The sequence below is a fragment of the Onychostoma macrolepis genome, chromosome 22 (genome assembly GCF_012432095.1).
Source record: "Onychostoma macrolepis isolate SWU-2019 chromosome 22, ASM1243209v1, whole genome shotgun sequence".
Taxonomy (NCBI): domain Eukaryota; kingdom Metazoa; phylum Chordata; class Actinopteri; order Cypriniformes; family Cyprinidae; genus Onychostoma; species Onychostoma macrolepis.
In genome coordinates, this window is record NC_081176.1 from 15,044,954 (window position 1) to 15,069,432 (window position 24,479).

A 24,479-nucleotide genomic window follows, 5' to 3' on the forward strand; every position below is an offset into this window, starting at 1 on the left:
GGGCGAATCACTGATTCACTGAGCCATTCATAAAAACAGTCATTTGATTCACTCCTGAAGGATTCAGCCGTTTTGAAAGAATCATTTGAATGACTCAGTGATTCAATCACAAACTTCTGCCACCTGCTGGCCGTTTTTAAGTTTCCCGTCTAAAAGTAGGCATATTACATTATTTTCCAACATATTTCTATATTCAGAATTTAGTATTTAAAACATTAATCTCATAACATTATTTATGCAATTATAAATACAGTCTAAATGAATAAATGCCACATCTAAATGTCACTTCATGCAGCTTCTGTGCAGTGCTAAGATGAGTTTTGTTTAGATCATTTCATGGATAACAATAGCCAGTCATTCATTCACATTAATTAAGTATTCAGAGAATATATTGTCTGTTTTCACTTACATCTATTTATTTATTAAATTTTGATTCCTTTTGTAGAATTGAATTATAAATTAAGCTGGTATAGTATCGTAAGACATTTTTATGGTATCATGACAACCCTATTATAGGCTACACCACATTCCTTGTTTCAGTTTAACCTAATTCCCACATTTCCTCCGTCAAGTTTAATATCTTTTTTTTTTAGATTTTTTCATTCGTTCATTCATACAGTAGGCTAGGCTAGCTAGGTGTTTTTCTTGAAAAGGAACGTAGGGCAGTATTTACGTATAAATAAATGGACAATTTTTATGATGTAGGCCGAAAATGAGCTTCCCCTCTTTGAAAGACCAGCAGTCGTCATGAACTAACAATGAACAATACATTTTGAATACATACAGTATCTATTAATTTTTGATAATGTTAATGAAAAAGATGACAAATATGAGAAACATACGGTAACACTTTATTTTAAGGTCTCTTAACTAGTTGCTAATTAGCATGCATATTGATAGAATATTAGCCATTTATTAGTAGTAATTAGGCACATATTAATGCCTTATTCTACATGACCTTATTCTACATCCCTAATCCTACCCAATACCTGAACTTAACAACTACCGCACTAACTATTAATAAGCAGCAAATTAGTAATTTATTGAGGGAAAAGTCGTAGTTAATAGTTAATAAGTGTTCCCTATTCTAAAGTGTTACCAAACATACATACATATATATATATGTATGTATGTATTTATTTATTTTTTTCAATGCATGCAATTCATTACTTTATTAATATAAGTATTTCTGCTCTATTTTAATACATCTTTAAAGGCTAATTTTAGGCAAAATAAGACTTTTAAAGACCAGCAGCAGAATCCCTGTCACGTCGAATACTAACACATATCATAAAACATGTCATAAATGTTTGAAATAGCACACATTTGCAATGACACTCTCTATGATTATGACCAAAGCATCCTTACAATTAAAAGCCAACACAATCGCACATCATTAAGAAAACAAAAGTAAGTAAATGTTCCCGGAAGTGAATGAACCATTATTGAACCTGCGTATTTACGGTAAATACATAGGTAACGTAGGTACGTGACGTCACCGCGCTACTGCGCATGCGCTTTATAGACATACCATACGTCACTTTGCGCATGCGCGGTAAACACATACGTGACGTAGGTACCTGACGTCACCGCGCTACAGTCTGCAGCGAGGAGTACTTGTGTCAAGAAGGGCAAACTCTTATTTTCGTTCACTGAATGGGGAAAAAAGCCCAATGAGGACACTGTCACTGACTCTAAATACTAAGTAATTTCTGAACATTACAGTGAGACAGACAGAAATTAACCCTGGTTACTATAAAATGTAGTTGTGCTGATAATATTGTCTGTAAAGTGACTTGTCAGAGTTTGAGGAACTAATATTTAGCAGCGTGAAGACTGGAGGAGGTGTTTTCACGGACAGAGAAGTTCCTCCATTAGACTTACAGTTTTAAGAATCTGAAAGCATCAGGAGATTTTCTGTTGTGGCTTTTCAGATCTGTGAAGTGTTTTTTTCTCTTATTGTTGAAAAATGCTTCACACATTCATCTTCTTCTGTTTGTGGCCTTTGGTTGGTAAGTTAAATGTTTTTATGGCTTCAGGTTTAGTTCATTGTTGTTTCATCTTGTCTTGGTGTGTGTTTTATGCAGATGGAGTGAAGACAGTATCAGTGATGGAGGGAGATTTTGTCACTCTACATACTGATGTTATTGATATTGAGATACCAAGATATTTTACACATATACAGTGGAAGTTTGGACCTGAACATAATCTGATAGCTAGAGTCATTTGGCGTGATGAGGAGACATCTCATGTAAGATATTATCACGATGAGATATTCAGAGACAGACTACAGATGGACAATCAAACTGGATCTCTAACCATCAGCAACATCAGAACAACAGACTCTGGACTTTATCAAGTGGACAGCCTATTATTAACAGAATTATTCAATCTTACAGTTTATGGTGAGTAGTTGAATGTAATGTGTCCTTTCTTCACATTTATTTTTTCACAATAAATCATTTAAAAGCTCTTATATATTTCAATATGTTCAAAGGACATGAGCAGGCCACAGATACTGTTGATAGGATTTTAAATTAATTAATTTTTCCCTCAATGTTTTTATAATAGTACTTTTATTTCACCTTATTCTCTCATGTTTTCCAGCTCGTCTTCCCATTCCTGTCATCACTAGATACTCTACATGTTCTTCTTCATCAGGATCTCCATTAGTGTCCAAATGTGTCCTACTGTGTTCAGTGTTGAATGTGAGTCATGTGACTCTCTCCTGGTACAAAGGAAACGGTTTATTGTCCAGCATCAGTGTGTCTGATCTCAGCATCAGTCTCTCTCTACCTCTGGACGTGGAATATCAGGATAAAAACACCTACAGCTGTGTGCTCAACAATCCCATCAGAAACCAGACCACACATCTGGACATCAGTGGACTCTTCCAGACGTGTGCAGGTATGTCAGTGGTGACATTAATATCACCACAACCACACACAACAAATGTATTTTCTTTCAATTAACATGTTGTTGGCAAGTTCATCATTAATTTGGTGCAGGTTTTATTTTTCTGTCCTCAGACTCTGTTCATTGCTGTGGTTTCACTGAAGCTGTGATTCGATTGGTCATCTCTGGTGTAGTGGGCGTGGCTACTGTTGCCATAGTGATTTATGACATCAGATCCAGAAGAGCTGGACAGAAGCGGAGAACATCACAATCAGTCACTGAATGAAGAGCCATATGTTCTAGGCACTAGGATTACCCTCAGAACCTCACAGAAAGGGGGGAGGGGGGAGGGGTTGTTGAGACAATGGTCAAAATGATCAAATGATCCTTGACGAACTGATCTGAATCAACAGAGCAAAGTCTCAATCAACTTTTGCACAGAAATGTGTGTACTTTCTTTTTTCATATACAGAATATTGCTTTGCATATTTTGCTTCTTCAAAGACAATTGAAATCTGAAGTCATTAATCATCTTCTTTGTATAATTGGTTTGTCATTCAGTCAAGACTGAACAGTCAGTTTGAACTGAGCATCAGAAACTGAAGGTTGTTTGTTCGAATCCCAGTACATTGTTGACTGGTTTCATTTTAATGCTAACAACAGTAACTATGTAAAGAATCTCTATCTGTGTGATATAAATAAAAGAATATGATTCTGGTTGTCTGTGTCTTTTATGGTAAATGACCATTTCACACTTGTAATGGGGGTTAGCACCACTTTTACTTGGTGAAATGAAAGCATACTTCAGAGAAGGGTTTCTACGGCTTTGGCATTGTTAACCCATTATCAATAGACAGACAACCGATTGCCTTCCTCATATTCACTCAAAAAACAGTCACTGCAAAAAATAAGCACTGCATAAAAACAGTAAATTAAACTCAGCATTTGACAGGATGTCAAAAATGCTGACAGAAAACACAACAGCCAGGGTCTTTTCCAGAAAGTCAAGTGATTTAAATAACTTGACACCCCTGCTTGAATTCAACACCAAGCATGTTCACTTTAATGTTGTAAAAGAAGAGATACATGCACTGACTTTTAGGTGTCCCACATTAGTCAGTGTCCCACATTACACTAATCCAACGAATTTTCGCAAAACCCGCCCACCCTTAGTTACTGTTGCCATGACCGACAAACAATGCCGCTCTCACACTACACTCATGTTTCACACGGTTAAAAATACATCGCAGAGCAAAGAGGAAGCTGAAAACACACCCACAGAGAAGACAGAGCAGGTTACTGATATGAAACAAGGTCCCAGGACCCTCAGCTTTTCATTTCTAAAGAAATTCAAACAATAAATACCGTTTTGTGGCAGATCACTGTTGCCTCAGTTCAAATACGTGAACCGATCGTCTTTTCATATTTACTTAAAGCATGAATAAACATCAGAAAGTATTTTATTTCAACCGCGGAACACACCATTATATCCGCGTTCTGATTGGTCAGATCACCTGTCAATCAACCTCTTTGCGAACGGTCAATTCCGCGCTCAAGCACACCAAAGTCTCTTTAAGATAGTATTCTATAGTCTTTGAGCACACATAGGTTGCCACCAAGCACAGGCAAAAGTCACCTAATGATTATGAATGTGTTGGAAAAAAGGAGATATTTTAATTATTTATTAATTATCTCTCATCTCCAGAGTAGCCTACTGGACGCACCTTTAGAGAGAAATCCAACCTTCATTCAGATTACAATAATCAGTAAATATTTGTTTTTGAATTGGTTCGTTTAAAAGACATTTTAAACTTTCTATAGATATTGTCACAATCATTGTCGAGGAAGCACGCAGGAGGCACGGGTAAATGTTCAATAGTCTTTAAGGAGATAATCCACAATGGGAGCAGCCATGGAGGAGGAATGGCCGCCGACTCCAAGGGACCGACCAACGGTGGTGGAGCAGGTGGAGGAGGAGCCCAAGGCGGAGACGGAGAGCCAATGAGCCAGGGGGATGCCGAGGATCCGGGGGGCCAGTGTGGAGCCGAGAGCTCTGGCGACTGAGGCGGAGATCCGGAGATCCGCAGCGGAGCCGGAGCGACTGAGGACCAAGGTGGAGCTGGCTGGAGGAAGTAGCCCAACAGAGCCAGTGGGACGGAGCGACGAGGCGCAGCCAGTGGAGCAGAGTCCAGAAGTGATGGCGGGTTGACGCCTGACCAAAGCGGAGCCGGAGGGACGAGGGAGCCTGGAGCTGGTGGATCGACGGGTGACGGTGGAGGCGAGGGAGCTAGGAGCCGAGGTGGAGCCGCTGGGTCTACTGGCCAAGGCGGAGTCCGGTCCTCGGAGGCTGGAGGCGGAGGTGAGGGATACTCCAGCCCCGGCGACGCTGGAGGATGGCAGTCCCGTGGGGCTCGCACCGTACAGATAGGGGGCTGAGGGCAAGCGGAGGGGCTGCCAGACGACAGCGGTGGAGGAGGCAGGAGCGGGTGGGAGGGCAGGCATTTATGAGCCTCCGGGCTTCCAAGGCTGAACTCAGGAATGGGAGCGGGCACTGGAGGGTGCTCTGGAGGAGCGGAGCTGGCCGGGACCATCGGAGACGAAGGAGACAAAGGAGGGATGGATGGGACTCGCCCTCAGCTGCGATGCAGGGTGCGGAATCATCGATCGCGGCGGGAACTGGCTCTCCGTCTTCGGTGGGCTCGGGTTTGCGCTCCGCGCAGCAGGGAGATGGTGGGCTGGGATAATCCACAATGGGCGCTGCACACACACGTAATAACAAAGTAGACCTGAATGAACTGAATAGACTGAGGCTTTTAATCTCAGGATAACGAGGGAACTAAGGAGACACACCTGGAATCAAATTAACAATCAACATGAGGGAGAAACTGGGTCACAGGGAGCAAAAACACACACAGACAGGTCCATGATCCTGACAGATATAGCCTATTTCACATGTCTGTGAGGCAGCCGTACAGTGAGTTTCGGTTCTTTCGCTTCAGAGATGCCAGAAAGCGCGTCCTGCTTTCATTATTTTACAAAAGCAACGTTTTGTTGTTTTTATTGGTTTACAGAAATAAAATCAGTTTTGAACTGATTTTAAGTTGTTTCATTATCAGGGAACAAAGCTGTTGCCTTGAAAATAAAAGCAGTGCGGTTGTATTGCATACACCTAATTACACCTATTTGCGATTGACTTTTAATTTACGATTCACGAATTACCTCATGCGGGCCGGTATATAGCCAGAGGGCCGGATGTGGCCCCGGGGCCGTACAATGCCCAGGTCTGGTTAAGGAGCTCTAACATGTGTTTCTGAACTCACATCTCCATTCAGTTTGCGCTAACTCTTCCAGGAAGGGTCACATTGACATTCAATTTAATCAAACTAGGAGTACAACGAAAATAAAATAGATACAATACCAACAAAATGATCAAATTGACACATACACAGAAATACTAAATACTAAATCTAAACTGTGAAATCATGAAAATACAAACAATATAAACTTTAATCCCTGAAATCACAAATAAGTCATACATAGGCCGCTAACCCATAACTGACCTATCAGTGTCAGCTACAAGTGGAAAACGTCAAAATCAGTCCCCTGTTAAATGCTAAAGAAGCGGTTTTGCAGTTTGTGTGAATTCTTTTTTAATTAAAAGGGGTGGTTTACTGCTTTTTTTCTTTGCTTGATTGCGTTTATGGGGTGTAATATAACATGTCTTCGTGTTTCGTTTGTTAAAAAACGCCTTATTTTTCATATATTTCACCTTTATTGTAAGCCGCTTTCTCCTCTGTCATTTGAGCGACCGGTTGACTTCCTGATTCTCTGAAACCACTCCCTCAGAAACAGGCGATGGGCTCAGATTGGTTAGTTGTGATCGGTGTGTTGTGATTGGCTAAACTGCGTACTGCACATTGTCCGGAAACTTCACGCCCATTACCTTCACGGGGTGACAGGTGCATGTGCTCCGGTCAAATGTAAATAATGGTGTCAATATTGCCGTATCAGTTTGAGCCAGAATCAGACCCAGAAAGCGGTAATGAAGAGAGTCAAGCAGAACTTCCGCAAGCACGGTTCTTACAAACGTTTCTGAATGAAGTTTGCTGTTGTGATTACATATCATTTTTTGAAGTTTGTCTTATACACACAAAATAGCATCAAACTAACTGGCTACTATAACCAAACAGCGTTGGCTTGTTTACATTCTTGATCAAATCGAAAAATTACATCATAAAGTGTACATGGAAAATACATTTACAAAATTAGTACATAATTACAAATTCGGGTCCAAAATGTTTGTACGCGTTTGTCATAGACACACGAAATAGCAATTAACTAACTGGCTACTAAAGCCAGCGTTGGCATTTGTTTACGACCTTGATAAAACTAAAATATTACGTCTGAAATTATACATGCAAATACATTTAAAATGATTAAATCTTACTTACAGGTTGTGGCCCAACAACTGCTGCCTCTGGTTTTAAAGTTGGAACTGCTCCATGTTTTAGTAATAGTTTCTGTGTGAATCCGGCATTGAACTCGTGTAGATTCTGGAAGCTGTCTTCCATAAAATGCGCAGCACAGAGAGCTAAATTAGGATTGTAATTGTCAGGAACATAATCAAACATAAATTTTAACCATTGTTGACGAACTACAGCGTCCGTAGGAAGCCCGAACACAGAAGACCTGACAGCTGGGTGAAAATAACACCGTTTCGACGGCATGACTACAACTCTCCACTATAACTCTTCCTCTTCGACAAAGCCGCAGAACATGGCCTTGCCCCCTCTTTGGCATGTTCCGGAGGGAAGGGTTTGATGGGTTTTTTACGTATGCAACCCGGGAAGTATCTCGTTGTAGTCCCATATGAGTCGTTTTTGTAGGCATTAAACTTCCTGATTTTTAAAAGAGTTAGGGTTAGGAGATATCTCCGCTTACGTTGAACTTTCAGCGCAGCAACTTTGCAGATACTGTTCATGCACCAACAGCAACATTACACACTATTTAAAATGAAAAAAGTGAAATCGCAGTAAACCACCCCTTTAAGGAATATTGTTTGAAAGATCATAATTTGTTTAATCTGCTTGTTGTTCAGTCAGGGCTGAATGGAGCCATTTTGAACTGATCATCAGAAACTGAATGTTGTTTGAATCTTAGGCCCCGTTTACAGTAGTGCGTTTTCGATTTAAAACGCATAACTTTTGCTACGGTTACGCCTATCGTTTACACTACTCCGGCGTTTTCGAGGTCAAAACGGAGACTTTTGAAAACGCTGCAGACCCCGTTTTAGTTTGAAAACTCCGGGGTTGAGTTTCAGTGTAAACGGACCAAAACGGAGACTTTTGAAAACGATGGCGTGGCTGCCCACATTCTCTCTGCGTATCCTTGACGACCAGGTAAACAATAACATCATGCTCGTTGTTGTACCCATAGATATGTATGGGTAGATTCCCCATTCGACCTCTCCAAGCATGCAGACGCGTCCACCATCTAAACAATAGGGATCTACCTATACACATCTATGGTTGTACCTGTATGAACGGTCACGTGGCATGCGTTTTCGGGTGTGTAGTGTAAACGGGGATCGTTTTCATTCTAAAACACCGTTTTAAAACGAAAACGCACTAGTGTAAACGGGGCCTTAGTAGACTGTTGAAGGGTTTGTTGAAGCCTGATAAAAATAATGACTCCATAGATGCTACACAGATGATCAGAAGATATAATTTTGTCAAATAAAAGTCACTTCCTTAATTTCATGAGCTCAATATGAGTCAGTGTATAGTTTATGGGTGCAGGACTGTTTTTCAGCTAATATGAACTTCAACTTACCTCACATTTGACTTACAAAACAGCTTTTATGTGAAAAAGAGACTGTATCATCCAAAGCATTTATCAGCTGGAGAGAGCTGGCCGTTCATTCATCCCAGCAGAAGCTGAAGAAGTACACAGCCTGTGTGTTGCCATCCTCCAGTCGTTTTACTCTGTTTTGCTGTCAGGTTTTATAGCCAATCACCTGAGACATAAACTGCTGACTAACAGTGGCGGCGTTTCTCAAAAGCATAGGGTATGGGAGGGAGGAAAAAAAGTGCAAAAAATTCAATGTTTTTGACCAGAGAATGACGGAGATGGAGTGTTTTGTCTGTCACTAGAACGGCTGTAACTGTTGTCTGAGGCAGCAAGTGCATTGCATTATATGCTTTCATCAACTTTTACAGGTTATATAACTTTGATTGTAGCTATATGGGCGCTTAGTTTTTTCTTGTTGTTCAATAATTGGCCAAAATCTCAAATTAAGCGCTTATGCACAGGATATTTAAAACGTAGCTACACAAGTATAGACGGCAAATAACTAATTCTTCTTCACTCTTCAAACACACAAAAACATTATCCTTTACAGACATAGTGTTTGATTAAAGAAAACGCTGTAATATTCAAACATAAATTATTTATTTACCCTTGCATTACGAAAAAGCAGAGATCTGTCTCCAGGCTGTGCGCGGTGAGTCAATCTGAACGGAGGCGGGGTGAAGGTCTCGCTGAGAGCTTGATGATCCAATGGCGTTACGAAGTTTTACTGACAAGTTATTTTAGTGCTTATCATTGGTTTACTATTTTTAAAACTCTGATCTCTGATTTAAAATAATAAAAACGAATTATAATCGACTCAAGTTTGGATAATTTTTCACAGCAACTGCCATACCCTTCCATACGCAAACGCCGCCCCTGCTGACTAATCATTCTGGAACCAAAGAGAACTGAAATTTAACATGCAGATGCACAAATGAATAAATAAACAGTTGTTTAAATAAATCTGGTTAATAATAGACTAACATTAATTTTAAAAAGTTGTGCTGGTATAGACTGTAACACGTGACTAATAAGAGTTTGAGGAACAAACAACTAAATATTTCACCTCCTCTGGAGGTGGAATATCAGGATAAAAACACCTACAGCTGTGTGCTCAACAGTTCATTCACTGACCTGACTGAACATCTGGACATCACTCAACTATGTCAAGGTACATCAGTGGTGACACCAATACTTTTTTTTTTTTTTAAAAAAGCTCACAACAAATAAATAGTTTTACTTTCTTTTGAGATGTTAAAAGGTGACACTTTTCATCCCTTTGACTTACAAAATTCAGGTGCTGAACTCTAACCTGCAAAGTCATGTAACATGAAGACGTGTGAGCGATAGAAGATCAGTGTGAACTCTTTTAAATTTGCAGAATTGCAGTAAAGTGCAGTAGATTCTTATTACCGTGACTGTGGCTGTAGCAACCTGGTCTCATGCCAAATTTCAGATACTAAAAGTCTAGTGTGACCATGGCTTTATTTTTGTGTTTGTCATAACTTTGGTGTTGTTTCTCAATAAAACCTACTTTTCTGTCCTCAGACCGCGTCCACTGTTGCGGTTTCACTGAAGCTGTCATTCGATTGGTCATCTCTGCTGTGGTAGGCGTGGCTACTGTTGCAATAGTGGCTTATGACATTAGATCCAGAAAAGCTGAAAAGAAGTGGAGAACATCACAATCAGTCGCTGAATGAAGAGCCATGGCCAAATTGTTCTTTTGAGTTAGTTCTCGTCAAAAGTCATGGAAATCCATTAGTAAAAAAGAGTGCAAACCCTATGTGTTTTTTAAATTTTATTTAAAGGATATTGCTATGCATTTTCAAAGACAATTGAAATCTAAAGTGACGTTTAATATTAAAAGATTCAGTAACCTATTAACTAGTTGCTTATTAACAGGCCTATTATTAACAAATTGGCTCTGATAAAGCACATATTCTGCTTGAACATATTCTACATCCCTAATCCTGCCCAATACCTAAGCTTAACAACTACCTTACTAATTATTAATAAGTAGCAAATTAGGAGTTTATTGAGGCAAATGTCATAGTTGATGTTTTGTTATTTAGAAAGAATTGGACCTTAAAATAAAGTGTGACCAAATATTCTTCTTAGTCTAATCTGCTTGTTGTTTATTCAGGGCTGAATGTAGTTTGAACTGATCGTCAGGAACTGAAGGTTGTTTGTTTGAATCCCAGTAGACCGTTGAAGGTTTTCCTGCAGATATTAACAAATTAACTCAAATACTAACAAATTAATTGTATGTAAAGAATCTGGTTCAGTGTTATAATGAAAAATAAAAGACTATGAATCAGTCTGGGAGAAGTCCACTTTTTAACAGATCCTGTCGTGGCCAACATTTAAATGAGAAGCCTGATAAAAATAACGAGTGCACAGATGCTACACAGATGATCAGCAGAAACAAATGTGTCAAATGAAAGTCACTTCCTTAACTGCATAACCTCAACTTGTGTAGTTAATGGGTGCAGGACTGTTTTTCAGCTAATATGAACTTTAACTTTGAGTTACCCCACAGTTTTTATGAAATAAATCCATCTATACCATCTATTTATATCATCCATCTATAATCCCTGGAGAAAGCTGGCCATTTTCTTCTGTATGTGCATCATGCGTGCATCATGTGTAATTCTTGGGTGAAGGACTGCTTTTTTTTCTATTGTGAACTTCATGACTTGCACTTACAAAACTGATAACTAATTTAGTACTGTATATAGTAATTTATATTACTTTATGTTTCAGCCAGGGCTGGACTGGTAATCGGGCATACCGTGCATTTTCCGGGTGGGCCGACGCACTGAGGGGGCCGACAGAATTTTTATTTTTGCCAAGGACCATCACGCAGGGACTACGAGCAGCCAGTGGCCCATTGGTTAGTCTCCTGTATTGACAGTGCAAACCACCCAATCACAATGCGCTACAGACAGAGCCATGAAGTGTTTTGCTCCGCCTATATAAATAACGCTTCACCCCAACTTCTTCCTCTTCGGCTTTTCCCACATTTTCACAGCAGCTTTATCAAGAACAGGCTTGCTCTGCAGTGAGTGATGCGGCGTAAAGAGCCAGGCAGGAGGAGGAGAGGAGAGCAGTTGAATCGGTAAAGTGCTTGATAGGGACTCGCGGTGGAGGCAGGCATCTATCCTGTGTGCGCGCAACATTAGTGCAGAATACGCACTTTTTAATAAAATATAAATTCGTCCACCGTGATTTTTTGTCCAAGTCATGTCAAGTGTGTTCATAGAGGTTTCCATGGGCTAATGCGAATAAATCTAGATTTAAATTCGAAAAGACACGATATTGTCAGACCTGACGTTTTCTTATTATCCAAAACAACTAGATGCAATGATACATATCTACACTAGCAGTCAAAAGTTATTGAACAGTAAGATTTTGTATGTTTTTTTTTAAAGAATTCTCTTCTGCTCACCAAGCCTGCATTTATTTTATCCAAAATACAGCAAAAGCAGTAATATTGTGAAATATTTTTACTATTTAAAATAACTGCTTTCTATTTGAATATATTTTTAAAATGTAATTTATTCCTGTGATCAAAGATGAATTTTCAGCATCATTATTCCAGTCACATGATCGTTCAGAAATCATTCAAATATTCTGATTTGCTGCTCAAGAAATATTTATTATTATTAATGGATTCTTTGATGAATAGAAAGATCAGCATTTATCTGAAATAAAAAAGCTTTTGTGACATTATACAATACACCATTCAAAAGATTGGAGTCAGTATAATTTTTTTGTTTTTTGGGAAAGAAATTATGGAAATTAATACGGTACTTTTATTTAGCAAGGATGCTTTAAATTGATCAAAAATGATGATAAAGACTTTTATAATGTTACAAAAGATTTCTATTTAAGATAAATGCTGTTCTTCTGAACTTTCTATTCATCAAAGAAACCTGAAAAAAAAAAATACTCAGCTGTTTTCAACATAATAATAATAATAAATGTATTTTGAGCAGCAAATCAGAATATTTGAATATTTCTGTGACTGGAGTAATGATGCTTAAAATTCAGCTTTGATCACAGGAATAAATTACATTTGAAAATATATTCAAATAGAAAACAGCTATTTTAAATAGTAAAAATATTTCACAATATTACTGTTTTTGCTGTATTTTGGATCAAATACATGCAGACTTGGTTAGCAGAAGAGACTTCTTTAAAAAAAAAATAATAATAAAAAATCTTACTGTTCAAAAACTTTTGAATGGTAGTGTATGTATATATATATATATATATATGGTGGTGGGCCACCAGGACCAAAAAATGCCAGGGCCGATTTTTTGTCCCAGTCCAGCCCTGGTTACAGCCTACACCTTCCGTCTTCACATTCCTGTCATTATCAGAGACTTTTCAAATGTGACCCTGGACCACAAAACCAGTCTTAAGTCGCCGGGGTATATTTGTAGCAATAGCCAAAAATACATTGTATGGGTCAAAATCATGGATTTTTCTTTTATGCCAAAAATATTTAGGATATTAAGTAAAGATCATGTTCCATGAAGATATTTAATAAATTTCTTACCGTAAATGTATCAAAACTTAATTTTTGATTAGTAATATGCATTGCTAATAACTTAATTTGGACAACTTTAAAGGCGTTTTTCTCAATATTTTGATTTTTTTGCGTCCTCAGATTCCAGATTTTCAAATAGTTGTATCTCGGCCAAATATTGTCCGATCCTAACAAACCATACATCAATGGAAATGTATAAACGTATAAATCTTATTTTCGAAAAAATTAACACTTAAGACTAGTTTTGTTGTCCAGGGTCACAAATGGTTCATCATCATCAGGATGATCATCAGTGTCCAAATGTGTTTTAGTGTGGTTTTAGTCATGTAATTCTCTCCTGGTACAAAGGAAACAGTTTATTGTCCAGCATCAGTGTGTCAATTTTAATTATGTATTTTAATTATGTAACAAGTTACATGTATTCAATTACTCCCCAACTCTGTTAATAACTGACTAAAAATGTTGGTGTTTCGTTTGTATTAACATGCGATGTAACACGTGACTATCGAGAAACAGACGTTTAACCACATGGAGGACAACTGGAGTAGTTATTTTAGCTGACAGTCAGAAGAGTTCCTTCATTAGACTTCCTCCATTGTCTCCTCTGACTGAAAAAATGTTTTGTGCTCTTATTTTCTTTTGTTTATGGCATCTGGTTGGTGAGTTAAACAGGTTTTTATGGCTTCAGGTTACATAAAGTCAGATTAACTAAACTTCTGTTGTCATTTTGTTCCAAAACTGTTCGACTTTCTTCTGTGGAAACACAAAAGACAATTTGTGTTTGTGCGTGTGTGGGTGTGTGTGAAAGAAATGCATGTCAGTGAGGTGCAGTGCTGTAATGGATGCCTATATGTCTTCAAAATATCTTTTGTGTTCCACAGATGAAAGAAAGTCAATCAGGTGTGGAACAATCAGGTGTGTCATCAACAGATGACAAAACATTCATTTTTGGGTTTTTTAATCTTGCTATTTTGGTTTGCTTGGTTCACATACAGATGGCATGAACACAGTATCAGTGACGGAAGGAGATTCTGTTACTCTACAGACTAATGCTACTAATATAACCAAACAAAATATACGGATCATACAGTGGAGGTTTGGACCTGAAAATACATTTGTAGTTATTCAGTTTAATGAGGGGGCACCTGATATTGATTATTTTAATGCTGAGAGATTTAGAGACAGACTACAGATGGACAGTCAAACTGGATCTCTGACCATCAGCAACATCAGAACCACAGACTCTGGACTGTATCAACTACAGATGATAAAATACATAGACATTTATTTCAATGTTAGTGTCTATGGTGAGTATTTTAATTGAATGTACATATTTATGCATATTTACTGTATGCATTGCTTTCTTGAAAAAACTTGAGGGTCTTAAAATGCTAAAAATAAGTGACAATAATAATACTCACCCTCTATTAATACAATTTATTCCTGTTTTTATTTATTTATTATTTTTTATATATTTTCCAGCCCGTCTGCCCATTCCCGTTGTCACCAGAGACTCTTCAAACTGCTCATCCTCATCATCAGGATCATCACAGCAGAATTGTTCATTGTTGTGTTCAGTGTTGAATGTGAGTCATGTGACTCTCTCCTGGTACAAAGGAAACGGTTTATTGTCCAGCATCAGTGTGTCTGATCTCAGCATCAGTCTCTCTCTACCTCTGGAGGTGGAGTATCAGGATAACAACACCTACAGCTGTGTGCTCAACAATCCCATCAGAAACCAGACTCAACATCTGGACATCAGTCAACTCTGCCAGACATGTGGAGGTGCGTCAAGATGTTATTGATGAATTTGTCAAAATTTTGGTTCTCAATAAAACCAGTTTTTCTGTCCTCAGACTCTGTTCACTGTTGTGGTTTCACTGAAGCTGTGATTCGATTGGTCATCTCTGCTGTGGTGGGCGTGGCTACTGTTGCCATAGTGGTTTATGACATCAAAAGCTAAAAGAAGTGGAGAGCATCACAATCAGCCCCTGAATGATGGTCGTGAAAAACCTGGAAATAGAGTATTTAACAGACACTGGACAGGAATTGGTGAAATTTGAATATAGATTTTTCAGCTGTAAAATGTTTCATTGATCTTGTATGGAGTAAAACTTACTTGCAAGTCATACAGTAGTGATCAATTGGTGAGTGAATTTTTCTTTTGAGTCTGTTCTTTTTAATGAATCAATCAAATGGTTCACACAGTGCTCTTAACGATTCCTTAATTGATCTGAATTAAAATGATCCTTATCGAATATCCAAACGACTGCAAAATCATCATTGAAGGGTTTCATATGCCCAAATGCTAACAAATTAAACTATATGTAAAGAATTTGTGTGTTTAGTGAAGAATATGATTCTGGTTCTCTAGTACAGCAGTGCTATCTACTGGTTTCTTCGTAAGTAACAGGTACAATCAACTATTAAAGGGGTGGTTTACTGCGATTTCACTTTTTTCATTTTAAATAGTGTGTAATGTTGCTGTTGGTGCATGAACAGTATCTGCAAAGTTGCTGCGCTGAAAGTTCAACGTAAGCGGAGATATCTCCTAACCCTAACTCTTTTAAAAATCAGGAAGTTTAATGCCTACAAAAACGACTCATATGGGACTACAACGAGATACTTCCCGGGTTGCATACGTAAAAAACCCATCAAACCCCTCCCTCCGGAACATGCCAAAGAGGGGGCAAGGCCATGTTCTGCGGCTTTGTCGAAGAGGAAGAGTTATAGTGGAGAGTTGTAGCCATGCCGTCGAAACGGTGTTATTTTCACCCAGCTGTCAGGTCTTCTGTGTTCGGGCTTCCTACGGACGCTGTAGTTCGTCAACAATGGTTAAAATTTATGTTTGATTATGTTCCTGACAATTACAATCCTAATTTAGCTCTCTGTGCTGCGCATTTTATGGAAGACAGCTTCCAGAATCTACACGAGTTCAATGCCGGATTCACACAGAAACTATTACTAAAACATGGAGCAGTTCCAACTTTAAAACCAGAGGCAGCAGTTGTTGGGCCACAACCTGTAAGTAAGATTTCATCATTTTAAATGTATTTGCATGTATAATTTCAGACGTAATATTTTAGTTTTATCAAGGTCGTAAACAAATGCCAACGCTGGCTTTAGTAGCCAGTTAGTTAAATGCTATTTCGTGTGTCTATGACAAACGCGCACAAACATTTTGGACCCGAATTTGTAATTATGTACTAATTTTGTAAATGTATTTTCCATGTATACTTTATGACGTAATTTTTCGATTTGATCAAGAATGTAAACAAGCCAACGCTGTTTGGTTATAGTAGCCAGTTAGTTTGATGCTATTTTGTGTGTATAAGACAAACTTAAAAAAATGATATGTAATCACAACAGCAAACTTCCATTCAGAAACGTTTGTAAGAACCGTGCTTGCGGAAGTTCTGCTTGACTCTCTTCATTACCGCTTTCTGGGTCTGATTCTGGCTCAAACTGATACGGCAATATTGACACCATTATTTACATTTGACCGGAGCACATGCACCTGTCACCCCGTGAAGGTAATGGGCGTGAAGTTTCCGGACAATGTGCAGTACGCAGTTTAGCCAATCACAACACACCGGCCCAACTAACCAATCTGAGCCCATTGCCTGTTTCTGAGCGAGTGGTTTCAGAGAATCAGGAAGTCAACCGGTCGTTCAAATTGACAGAGGAGAAAGCGGCTTACAATAAAGGTGAAATATATGAAAAATAAGGCGTTTTTTAACAAACGAAACACGAAGACATGTTATATTGCACCCCATAAACGCAATCAAGCAAAGAAAAAAAGCAGTAAACCACCCCTTTAAATAGAGATTATTACCAACATTGAACTGTGAAGATATTGGTGTAATATGACTGTCATTCAGTCAAGGCTGTATGAGTCAGTTTAGCCATAAAAAGGAAGGCGTACTCACCCTCTCATCATTTGTGTTATGCACATAGTAAAAACTTACCAATAAATTTTTTCTCGCTTCTATTATTAGTAGGCTATGTAACATGTAGCCAATCTAGAAAGACGTAACAGACCTTGAGCCACAAAATTGCGATGACCGGACAAGTTCTTCTTACTGACAGAAGAGTTCCTTCATTCGACTTCCTAATTTATCTCATGCGGCTGAGAAAAAATGTCTTATGTTTCTGGCATCTGATTGGTAAGTTAAAATAGTTTTTGCCTTCATGTTCATTGCAGTTAGATGATTTACATTAACTGTTCCTTTCTGTCGTTCCCAACCTGAATGGCTTATTTTCTCCTCTGGAACTCAAAAGATGTTTGTGTTGTTTTGGACCCAACCGAATTTCAACGTACAGACAAAAACAGTTCAAAGATTATTCCAAATGTTCAATTTTGTGTTCCTTAGAAGAAAGGTTTGAAACGACAGCTAAACGATGACAGTATTGTAATTTCTGGATGAACTGTCTCTAAAGTCTTGCTATTTTGGTGTGTTTGGTTGGTCCTTATTTAGATGCAGTGAAGATAATGTCAGTGATGGAGGGAGACTGTCACTCTACACATTAATATACGCAGACAAGATAATTTTTTAGATAGATATTATATGAATTATATTCAGTGGAGTTGGTTTAGACCTGAAGAATCTCATAATGTTAGAATCATTCAACGTGATGTGAAGACAGGTGATATTAGATATTATCACGATGAGATATTCAGAGACAGACTACAGATGGACAATCAAACTGGATCTCTGACCATAAGCAACATCAGAACAACAGACTCTGGACTTTATCAAATTAGCAGTCAATTCTTAGTAGAATCATTCAATGTTATAGTCTATGGTGAGTAGTTGAATTTAATGTGTCCTTTCTTCACAATGTTTTCACAATAAGTCAATTGAAATCTTACATATGCCAGTATGTTCAAAGAATGTTAACTGACAACATGCATAAATTCATCAAATCTCAGAATATTTAGTACAAATTAAGTAGACATTTATTTCACCTTATTATCTTGTGTTTTGTAGCTCATCTCTCCATTCCTGTCATTACCAGCAACTCTACATGTTCTTCATCATCAGGATCATTAGTGTCTAATTGTTCATTGTTGTGTTCAGTGTTGAATGTGAGTCATGTGACTCTCTCCTGGTTCAAAGGAAACAGTTTATTGTCCAGCATCAGTGTGTCTGATCTCAGCATCAGTCTCTCTCTACCTCTGGAGGTGGAGTATCAGGATAACAACACCTACAGCTGTAGAGTAAACAACCCTATCAGCAACCAGACTAAACATCTCAACGTCACTGAACTTTGTCAACCATGTCCAGGTATGTTGGGAATATTATAATTATTAATAGAAAACACAAAACAAATCAATGTTTTGTCATTCTGTTTTGATGCGGTTGGTGATTTTGTCATCATTTAGGTTCTCCTTTTTTTGTCTTCAGATGCTTTCACAGTTAGCTGTTGCGGTTTCACTGAAGCTGTGATTCGATTGGTCATCTCTGCTGTGGTGGGTGTGGCTGCTGTTGCCATAGTGATTTATGACATCAGATCCAGAAGAGCTGAGCAGCTAAGCAAAGAGAAAACATGAAAATGTAGACTAAATTTTGTTATTTTGAAAATATTAAGAAACACACAGAAAACATTTCTGTGATAATTCTTATAAAGTTTTGCAAAACTATTATTTCTATCACCAAACAAATGTGGTGGTAGTTCTACTTTCTTCGTCTTTTTTCCTCATTTAAAATTGGGCAATATTAAAAGTTCATAAAGATGGACTGCAAGTTTCTGTTCTCTATGATACTAGAACACCAAATGAAATAATAAAAAAACCCCAGCAGCAATACAATCTATATTAAATTTAAATGGTAATAATTAATCTCAATCAGTCAATCTTGGCAGCTGAACGGTGAATAAACAGAAGTTTCCTGTTTGTGTGAAATATTCCTTTCACACAGGAAGGAAAGTTACAGGTGAAAGTTTATTACTCTTAATCCTTGCTGCACAAATCGTTTGATTAAAATACAATCAATAGCATCAGTGTGTCTGATCTCAGCATCAGTCTCTGTCTACCTCTGGAGGTGGAATATCAGGATAACAACACCTACAGCTGTAGAGTAAACAACCCTATCAGTGACCAGACTAAACATCTCAATGTCACTGATCTTTGTCAACCATGTCCAGGTATGGCAGAGATTATATGAATAAATATTTAAAGAAATACCACAAACATTTTGGTGCAGGTTCTCAATAAAAGGTCTCTCTCCTCAGACTCTGTTCACTGCTGCGGTATCACTGAAGGTGAGATTCGATTGGTCCTCTCTGCTGTGGTGGGCGTGGCTACTGTTATCATAGTGGTTTATGACACCAGATTCAGAAGAGCTGGAAAGAAGCGAAAAACATCACAATCAGATGCTGAATGATGGCATTGAAAAACAGGAAATGAATACACTCTTGATGTAAACAAAGTGAGAATTTGAATATACTTTGTTTTGCTTAAAGATGTTTTAAAAACTGCATAGTCTATTGTTTGCAAGCCGGTGATGAATGAATTGTGACTGAATTGTTTTTTTGACCCAGTTCTTTTTAATGAATCAGTCCAAATGATTTCCTATAGCAAATAGGTCTGCATCAAGACGATCCCTATCCAGTAACCAAAAAACAACTGAAAAAGTCAGAGAAAAGCCATGGAAATCGGCACCCAGATGCTGAAGTTAACTTTAGCATTGAAATTTGTGTGATTTCTTTTATCTTATAAATGATATTGGTTTGTATATGTGTCTTGCACAGGATCTGTAACATTTGACTTGACACAGTGCCACCTACTGGTTTCTTCGTAAATAAGAGGTACAATCAGTTATTAATTCTGTCATGAACTGCCTCTGTTTTTTTATTTTGTACTGTTCTCTGAGGTTCCCTTATAAAGTTATTAAGATTTTTAAATAAAAAACATAATTTAGAAGGAATAGGCTATTTTCTGTCCTGTTTTTAACCCTCCTCACCAGAATGCTCTGTTTGAATAGGTGTGGCGGATTGTAGACTCGGAAGTAAACGCCCACTGCTATGATTGATTGGCCAACAGTTGTGTAAATTTGACAGTCTACGTCCTTCACAGTTAGACACTGCTGTCATTTAGGTCAGAAATGCATAAATACTCAGTACATGTCAAACAATAACAGACAAAGCAATAGTGACCATGTAATAAAAACAGTTACTCACACTTGTGTGGTGCGACATACTGTCGGATCCAATATATTCAGCACAGCATCGTCTTTTAGTTTCAATCTTTCTGAAAATCCTGCGTCGAATTATGCCTTGTTTGTAAACAAGTCCGCAGTAAAATGAAGTAAACAAAGGACCGAGTTCTTACTGACATGGTCTGGAAGTTCATTCCTAATGTTGGGATCAGAAGGAAGGCGAGGCAAAGACTGTTTTTCCACAACTTGGCACTGCACAGCATCTTGTTGTTTTCAGAGCATCTTTATCGTTTGGTTTCCGCGCGTTCACCTCTCTTGAAAACACTACATGAGTGAATCAGTGGGCGGGGCTAAACAGGCAGCGATGTAGAAGCAGGCGCTGATCTTCTTCTGTGGAGGCGGTGCTTATCCACACTATTACATCATAGAGTAGAACATTCCACAAGCTGTCATTTTGGCAGATTGCCTTCATTATAAGCTGTTTTTAGACTAACAAAAATGATTATTACAACATTGAACTTTAAAGATTCTTGTTCATGTAATCTTTGTCATTCATTCAGGGATATGAAGCCAAAACTAGCCAAAACTAAAAAAAGGAAAACATTTTTTATTTGTTTACTCACCCTCACATATTCACACATAGTTAATAACTGACTAAAAAATGTTTTGTTGGTATGGAATGTAACCTGTTCCTAGACAGATGTTACAGATTTTTAGCCACAAAAACGTAATGACTGCAAGCAAGTAGTTCTTACTGAGAGAAGAGTTCCTTCATTAGACTTCCTCATTTATCGCATGCGGATGAAAAATGTTTTGCGCAATTATTTTCTTGCATTTCTGCCACCTGGTTGGTAAGTTAAAATGTTTATTTTTATTCAGGTTCATTATGGTCAGATGATTAGATTTATATTAACAGTTATTTCAAGAGATTCTGTCATTTACCCTTTTGTTGTTCCCAACCTGTATGACTTATTATTTTCTTCTGTGGAACTCAAAAGAAGACGTTTGGGTTGTTTTGGAAGAAAGGTGTGAAATGTAAAAAGGTTGAGGAAATTATGTCAGGATTGTCATTTCTAGATGATGTGTCCCTTAAATCTTGCTATTTTGATGTGTTTGGTTCTGATACAGATGCAATGAAGATAATGTCAGTGATGGAGGGAGAGTCTGTCACTCTACACAATGATATAACCAGCCGTGATACTAAATTGTATTACATGGATTATATAGAGTGGAGTTGGTTTAGGCCTGAAGAATCTCGTAATGTTAAAGTCATTCAGCTTGATGTGAAGACAGGTGATATTAGATATTATTATGATGAGATATTCAGAGACAGACTACAGATGGACATTCAAACTGGATCTCTGACCATCAGCAACATCAGAACAACAGACTCTGGACTTTATCAAATGTACAATACATTCTCAGTAGAATCATTCAATGTTACAGTCTACGGTGAGTAGTTGAATTTAATGTGCCCTATCTTTATGATGTTTTAACAATAAATCATTTAAAATCTCTTATATGTGCCTATAAATTGTAAGAATATTTAACTGACAATATGCCACTGATACTACAGAGCTTAAATGAATTTATCTCAGAATATTTAGTAAAATTAATTAAGTAGAAAAGTCTCTCATGTTTTCCAGCTGGTCTTCCCACCCCTGTCATCACCAGATACTCTACATGTTCATCAGGATCATTACAGAATTGTTCACTGCTGTGTTCAGTGTTGAATGTGAGTCATGTGACTCTCTCCTGGTTCAAAGGAAACAGTTTATTGTCCAGCATCAGTGTGTCTGATCTCAACAACAGTATATATCTAAATCTGGAGGTGGAATATCAGGATAACAACACCTACAGCTGTGTGCTCAACAATCACATCAGAAACCAGACTCAACATCTGGACATCACTGAACTCTGCAAGACATGTGCAGGTATGTGGATATTAATGTTATTTTAAAAATAATGAATGATTCTCAAATGCAGATTCTTAATAAATCTTATTTTAAAATCTTCAGATCAATTCCACTGTTGCGGTTTCACTGAAGCTGTGATTCGATTGGTCATCTCTGCTGTGGTGGGCGTGGCTACAGTTGCCATAGTGGTTCATGACATCCGAACCAGTTTTCATTAGTTTCTTTGTTCTTCTGAAAATCTTTGAAAAAAAAAAACATGCAGAAAAAATTCGGTGTGATAATGCTTATAAAGCTTTGCTAAACTATTATTTCTTCCTCCAAACTAATGTGCTTTGAGTTCTGTTTTCTTGGTCTTGGCCTTTTTTCCAATAAAATTGTGCAATATTAAAAGTGCACAAGGATTAAAATTGAAATGTACATTATTAAAATATACATTATTTGAATGTAAATTACATTATTTATGTGACTGTCATTAATCTGGAACTCAACTAATCAATCATGTTGAATAAATGGACAGAAGTTTCAATTTTGGGTAGAATATTACTTTAAGAAAGGGTATAGTTAAAAGTCTAAACTTAAAGATCATTACTGTATAAACACTCTGAAGACAATGTAGGTGTTTCTACTGGGAACGCTAAAAGAGGAAAAGATGGTGAGAGAGCAACATAAATAGTTCAGTCAGCGTGAAAGGAGAAGTCGTTTTGAAAGTAGCGTTATAATAACCCACGCTTGGTTAACACCTACATGACCCCCATAAAGAATTAAATAAATCAGGGGCCCAGAAACCTCAGACGCCTCTGTATTTAGAATTAAAAGCAGCGGTGCTCAGTTCTGCATTTCTACATCTATATCCCTCACCTGCATTAAGTGTCACGCAGTAAGATGTCATTTTATTTTGAGCCATATGTGATGACAAAAACTGTACCTGAAGACTCATTTGTTTTCAAACCTTTTAAGGCCTAGAGAAAAAAAACATAATATGCAAATTTATTTTAGTTGGAAATTATGAAATTAACCACAATCTGTTTTACTACAGACAACTAAATGTGAATTTATGAATCATTTTGTCTATACACAAATCTTATTTATTGTGTAACTGTAGCCTACAGTCAATGTACCTAATGAAAATTAAAAAAAATAAAATAAAATTAGCCACCAACATTAATTATGTTGAAAAGGGTAAATTATAATGCTCAAAACAACAATTTTACAGCATAGGCCTGCCTAATTTTTCGGAGATAATTTTACTTATGGCTAATAGTGACACGTAAGATGGCGCCATCACATTGTAGGAAACGACTGTGTCAGTTGTTTGAACAGGGTCTGATATACTTAAACAACAGCAAAAAAAAAAAAAAATTATAATTAATTTCTAATAACACTAGTATTTTATCCGAGCATTGAAACAGTTTTCTTCTGTTTCTGTCCTCAGAACGCGTCCACTGTTGCGGTTTCACTGAGCTATGATTCGACTGGTCATCTCTGCTGTGATGGGCGTGGCTACTGTTATCTACTAACCACGCCCCTGCACGAGCTCACCACGGTCTCAGGTGCACGCCCCCCGCTCAGCCCCGCCCTCGGTTCGTCCCCTCTGTCTCTGTATTTTTCAAATATTGCCAGTGGGTGGAGTTAGGCTCTGACCAGGGGTTTAGTTACCCTTAAGTTATCATGTTATGTTCTTCTGAAAATCTAAAAAGCATGCAGAAAATATGTCTTTGTGATAATGCTCATAAAGCTTTGCTAAACTATTATTTCTTCCACCAAACTAATGTGCTTAAGTTCTTCTCTCCTGGCCTTTTTTCCTCCATTAAAATTATGCAATATTAAAAATGCATAAAGGTAGAAAACTGATTTCAACAGTTGTGCTTGACCAATGCAGTATGAATGCCAATAAATAATCACAGTCAAAACTGCTGCTTTACAACCAACAACTGATAAAGTTTAAAATGTGTATCGGTTTTAAAAAAAACTTTGATTATGGGTTATATTTATAAGATTATCTGTCATAATGAAGCTTGGAAATTATATGATGTTTGTGTAATTTTACATTTCATAAAAAGGCACAAGAGCACAGAAATGTGAATACTACAGAATGAAAACTGG

At 37.6% G+C, this 24,479-nt stretch overlaps 4 protein-coding genes across 11 annotated transcripts in view; 3 read left to right on the top strand and 1 right to left on the bottom strand.

Moving 5' to 3' along the window:
• Nucleotides 1-3,547, top strand: part of LOC131530505 (SLAM family member 5-like) — a 14,758-nt gene extending 11,211 nt beyond the window's left edge. For 2 of the 5 annotated variants that reach the window (XM_058760824.1, XM_058760823.1), the window contains exons 2-4: nucleotides 2,088-2,405; nucleotides 2,608-2,907; nucleotides 3,009-3,547. In XM_058760824.1, the coding sequence (XP_058616807.1) occupies nucleotides 2,111-2,405; nucleotides 2,608-2,907; nucleotides 3,009-3,181 (768 nt within the window). In that variant the 5' untranslated portion in view covers nucleotides 2,088-2,110 and the 3' untranslated portion in view covers nucleotides 3,182-3,547. Of the gene's footprint in view, nucleotides 1-1,592; nucleotides 2,406-2,607; nucleotides 2,908-3,008 lie in introns of those variants that run through there. The other 3 variants (XM_058760822.1, XM_058760819.1, XM_058760820.1) reach the window with 3 other exon arrangements.
• A 573-nt stretch (nucleotides 3,548-4,120) lies between these two features.
• Nucleotides 4,121-9,473, bottom strand: LOC131531004 (uncharacterized). Its single transcript, XM_058761552.1, has 3 exons — nucleotides 9,353-9,473; nucleotides 4,727-5,652; nucleotides 4,121-4,158 (listed from the first exon to the last, which is right to left on the bottom strand). The coding sequence occupies exons 2-3, from the start codon at nucleotides 5,484-5,486 to the stop codon at nucleotides 4,121-4,123; spliced, it is 798 nt and encodes a 265-aa protein (XP_058617535.1). The 5' UTR covers nucleotides 5,487-5,652; nucleotides 9,353-9,473.
• Nucleotides 9,474-13,908: 4,435 nt separating this feature from the next.
• Nucleotides 13,909-15,584, top strand: LOC131530506 (uncharacterized). Its single transcript, XM_058760825.1, has 4 exons — nucleotides 13,909-13,959; nucleotides 14,296-14,607; nucleotides 14,783-15,085; nucleotides 15,157-15,584. The coding sequence occupies exons 1-4, from the start codon at nucleotides 13,917-13,919 to the stop codon at nucleotides 15,261-15,263; spliced, it is 765 nt and encodes a 254-aa protein (XP_058616808.1). The 5' UTR covers nucleotides 13,909-13,916; the 3' UTR covers nucleotides 15,264-15,584.
• Nucleotides 15,585-16,787: 1,203 nt separating this feature from the next.
• On the top strand, nucleotides 16,788-24,479 carry LOC131530507 (uncharacterized). 4 transcript variants are annotated; one of them, XR_009268408.1, is made up of 8 exons: nucleotides 16,788-17,466; nucleotides 17,779-18,106; nucleotides 18,292-18,588; nucleotides 18,709-19,731; nucleotides 20,054-20,110; nucleotides 21,589-21,912; nucleotides 22,090-22,394; nucleotides 22,479-24,479. XR_009268408.1 is itself a non-coding variant. In XM_058760827.1 (6 exons), the coding sequence occupies exons 4-6, from the start codon at nucleotides 21,594-21,596 to the stop codon at nucleotides 22,592-22,594; spliced, it is 723 nt and encodes a 240-aa protein (XP_058616810.1). In that variant the 5' UTR covers nucleotides 18,863-19,447; nucleotides 19,535-19,731; nucleotides 20,054-20,110; nucleotides 21,589-21,593; the 3' UTR covers nucleotides 22,595-24,479. The 4 variants fall into 4 exon arrangements, 2 of the variants coding, with proteins under 2 accessions (XP_058616810.1, XP_058616809.1); XR_009268407.1 differs by having other exon boundaries at nucleotides 22,107-22,394; XM_058760827.1 differs by lacking the exons at nucleotides 16,788-17,466; nucleotides 17,779-18,106; nucleotides 18,292-18,588 and having other exon boundaries at nucleotides 18,863-19,447; nucleotides 19,535-19,731; nucleotides 22,107-22,394.

Bases quoted from the DNA above. Each gene is read 5' to 3' on its own strand.
- LOC131531004 (XM_058761552.1), bottom strand. From the start codon at position 5,486: ATGGTCCCGGCCAGCTCCGCTCCTCCAGAGCACCCTCCAGTGCCCGCT. The intron at 4,159-4,726 runs GTGACAATATCT...GTGTGTTTTCAG, and splicing joins GTGCTTCCTCGACAATGATT to CTTCCTCTTTGCTCTGCGAT.
- LOC131530506 (XM_058760825.1), top strand. From the start codon at position 13,917: ATGTTTTGTGCTCTTATTTTCTTTTGTTTATGGCATCTGGTTG. The intron at 13,960-14,295 runs GTGAGTTAAACA...GTTCACATACAG, and splicing joins TTGTTTATGGCATCTGGTTG to ATGGCATGAACACAGTATCA. The intron at 15,086-15,156 runs GTGCGTCAAGAT...TTCTGTCCTCAG, and splicing joins ACTCTGCCAGACATGTGGAG to ACTCTGTTCACTGTTGTGGT.
- LOC131530507 (XM_058760826.1), top strand. From the start codon at position 21,594: ATGAAGATAATGTCAGTGATGGAGGGAGAGTCTGTCACTCTACACAAT. The intron at 21,913-22,106 runs GTGAGTAGTTGA...CATGTTTTCCAG, and splicing joins ATTCAATGTTACAGTCTACG to CTGGTCTTCCCACCCCTGTC. The intron at 22,395-22,478 runs GTATGTGGATAT...TAAAATCTTCAG, and splicing joins ACTCTGCAAGACATGTGCAG to ATCAATTCCACTGTTGCGGT.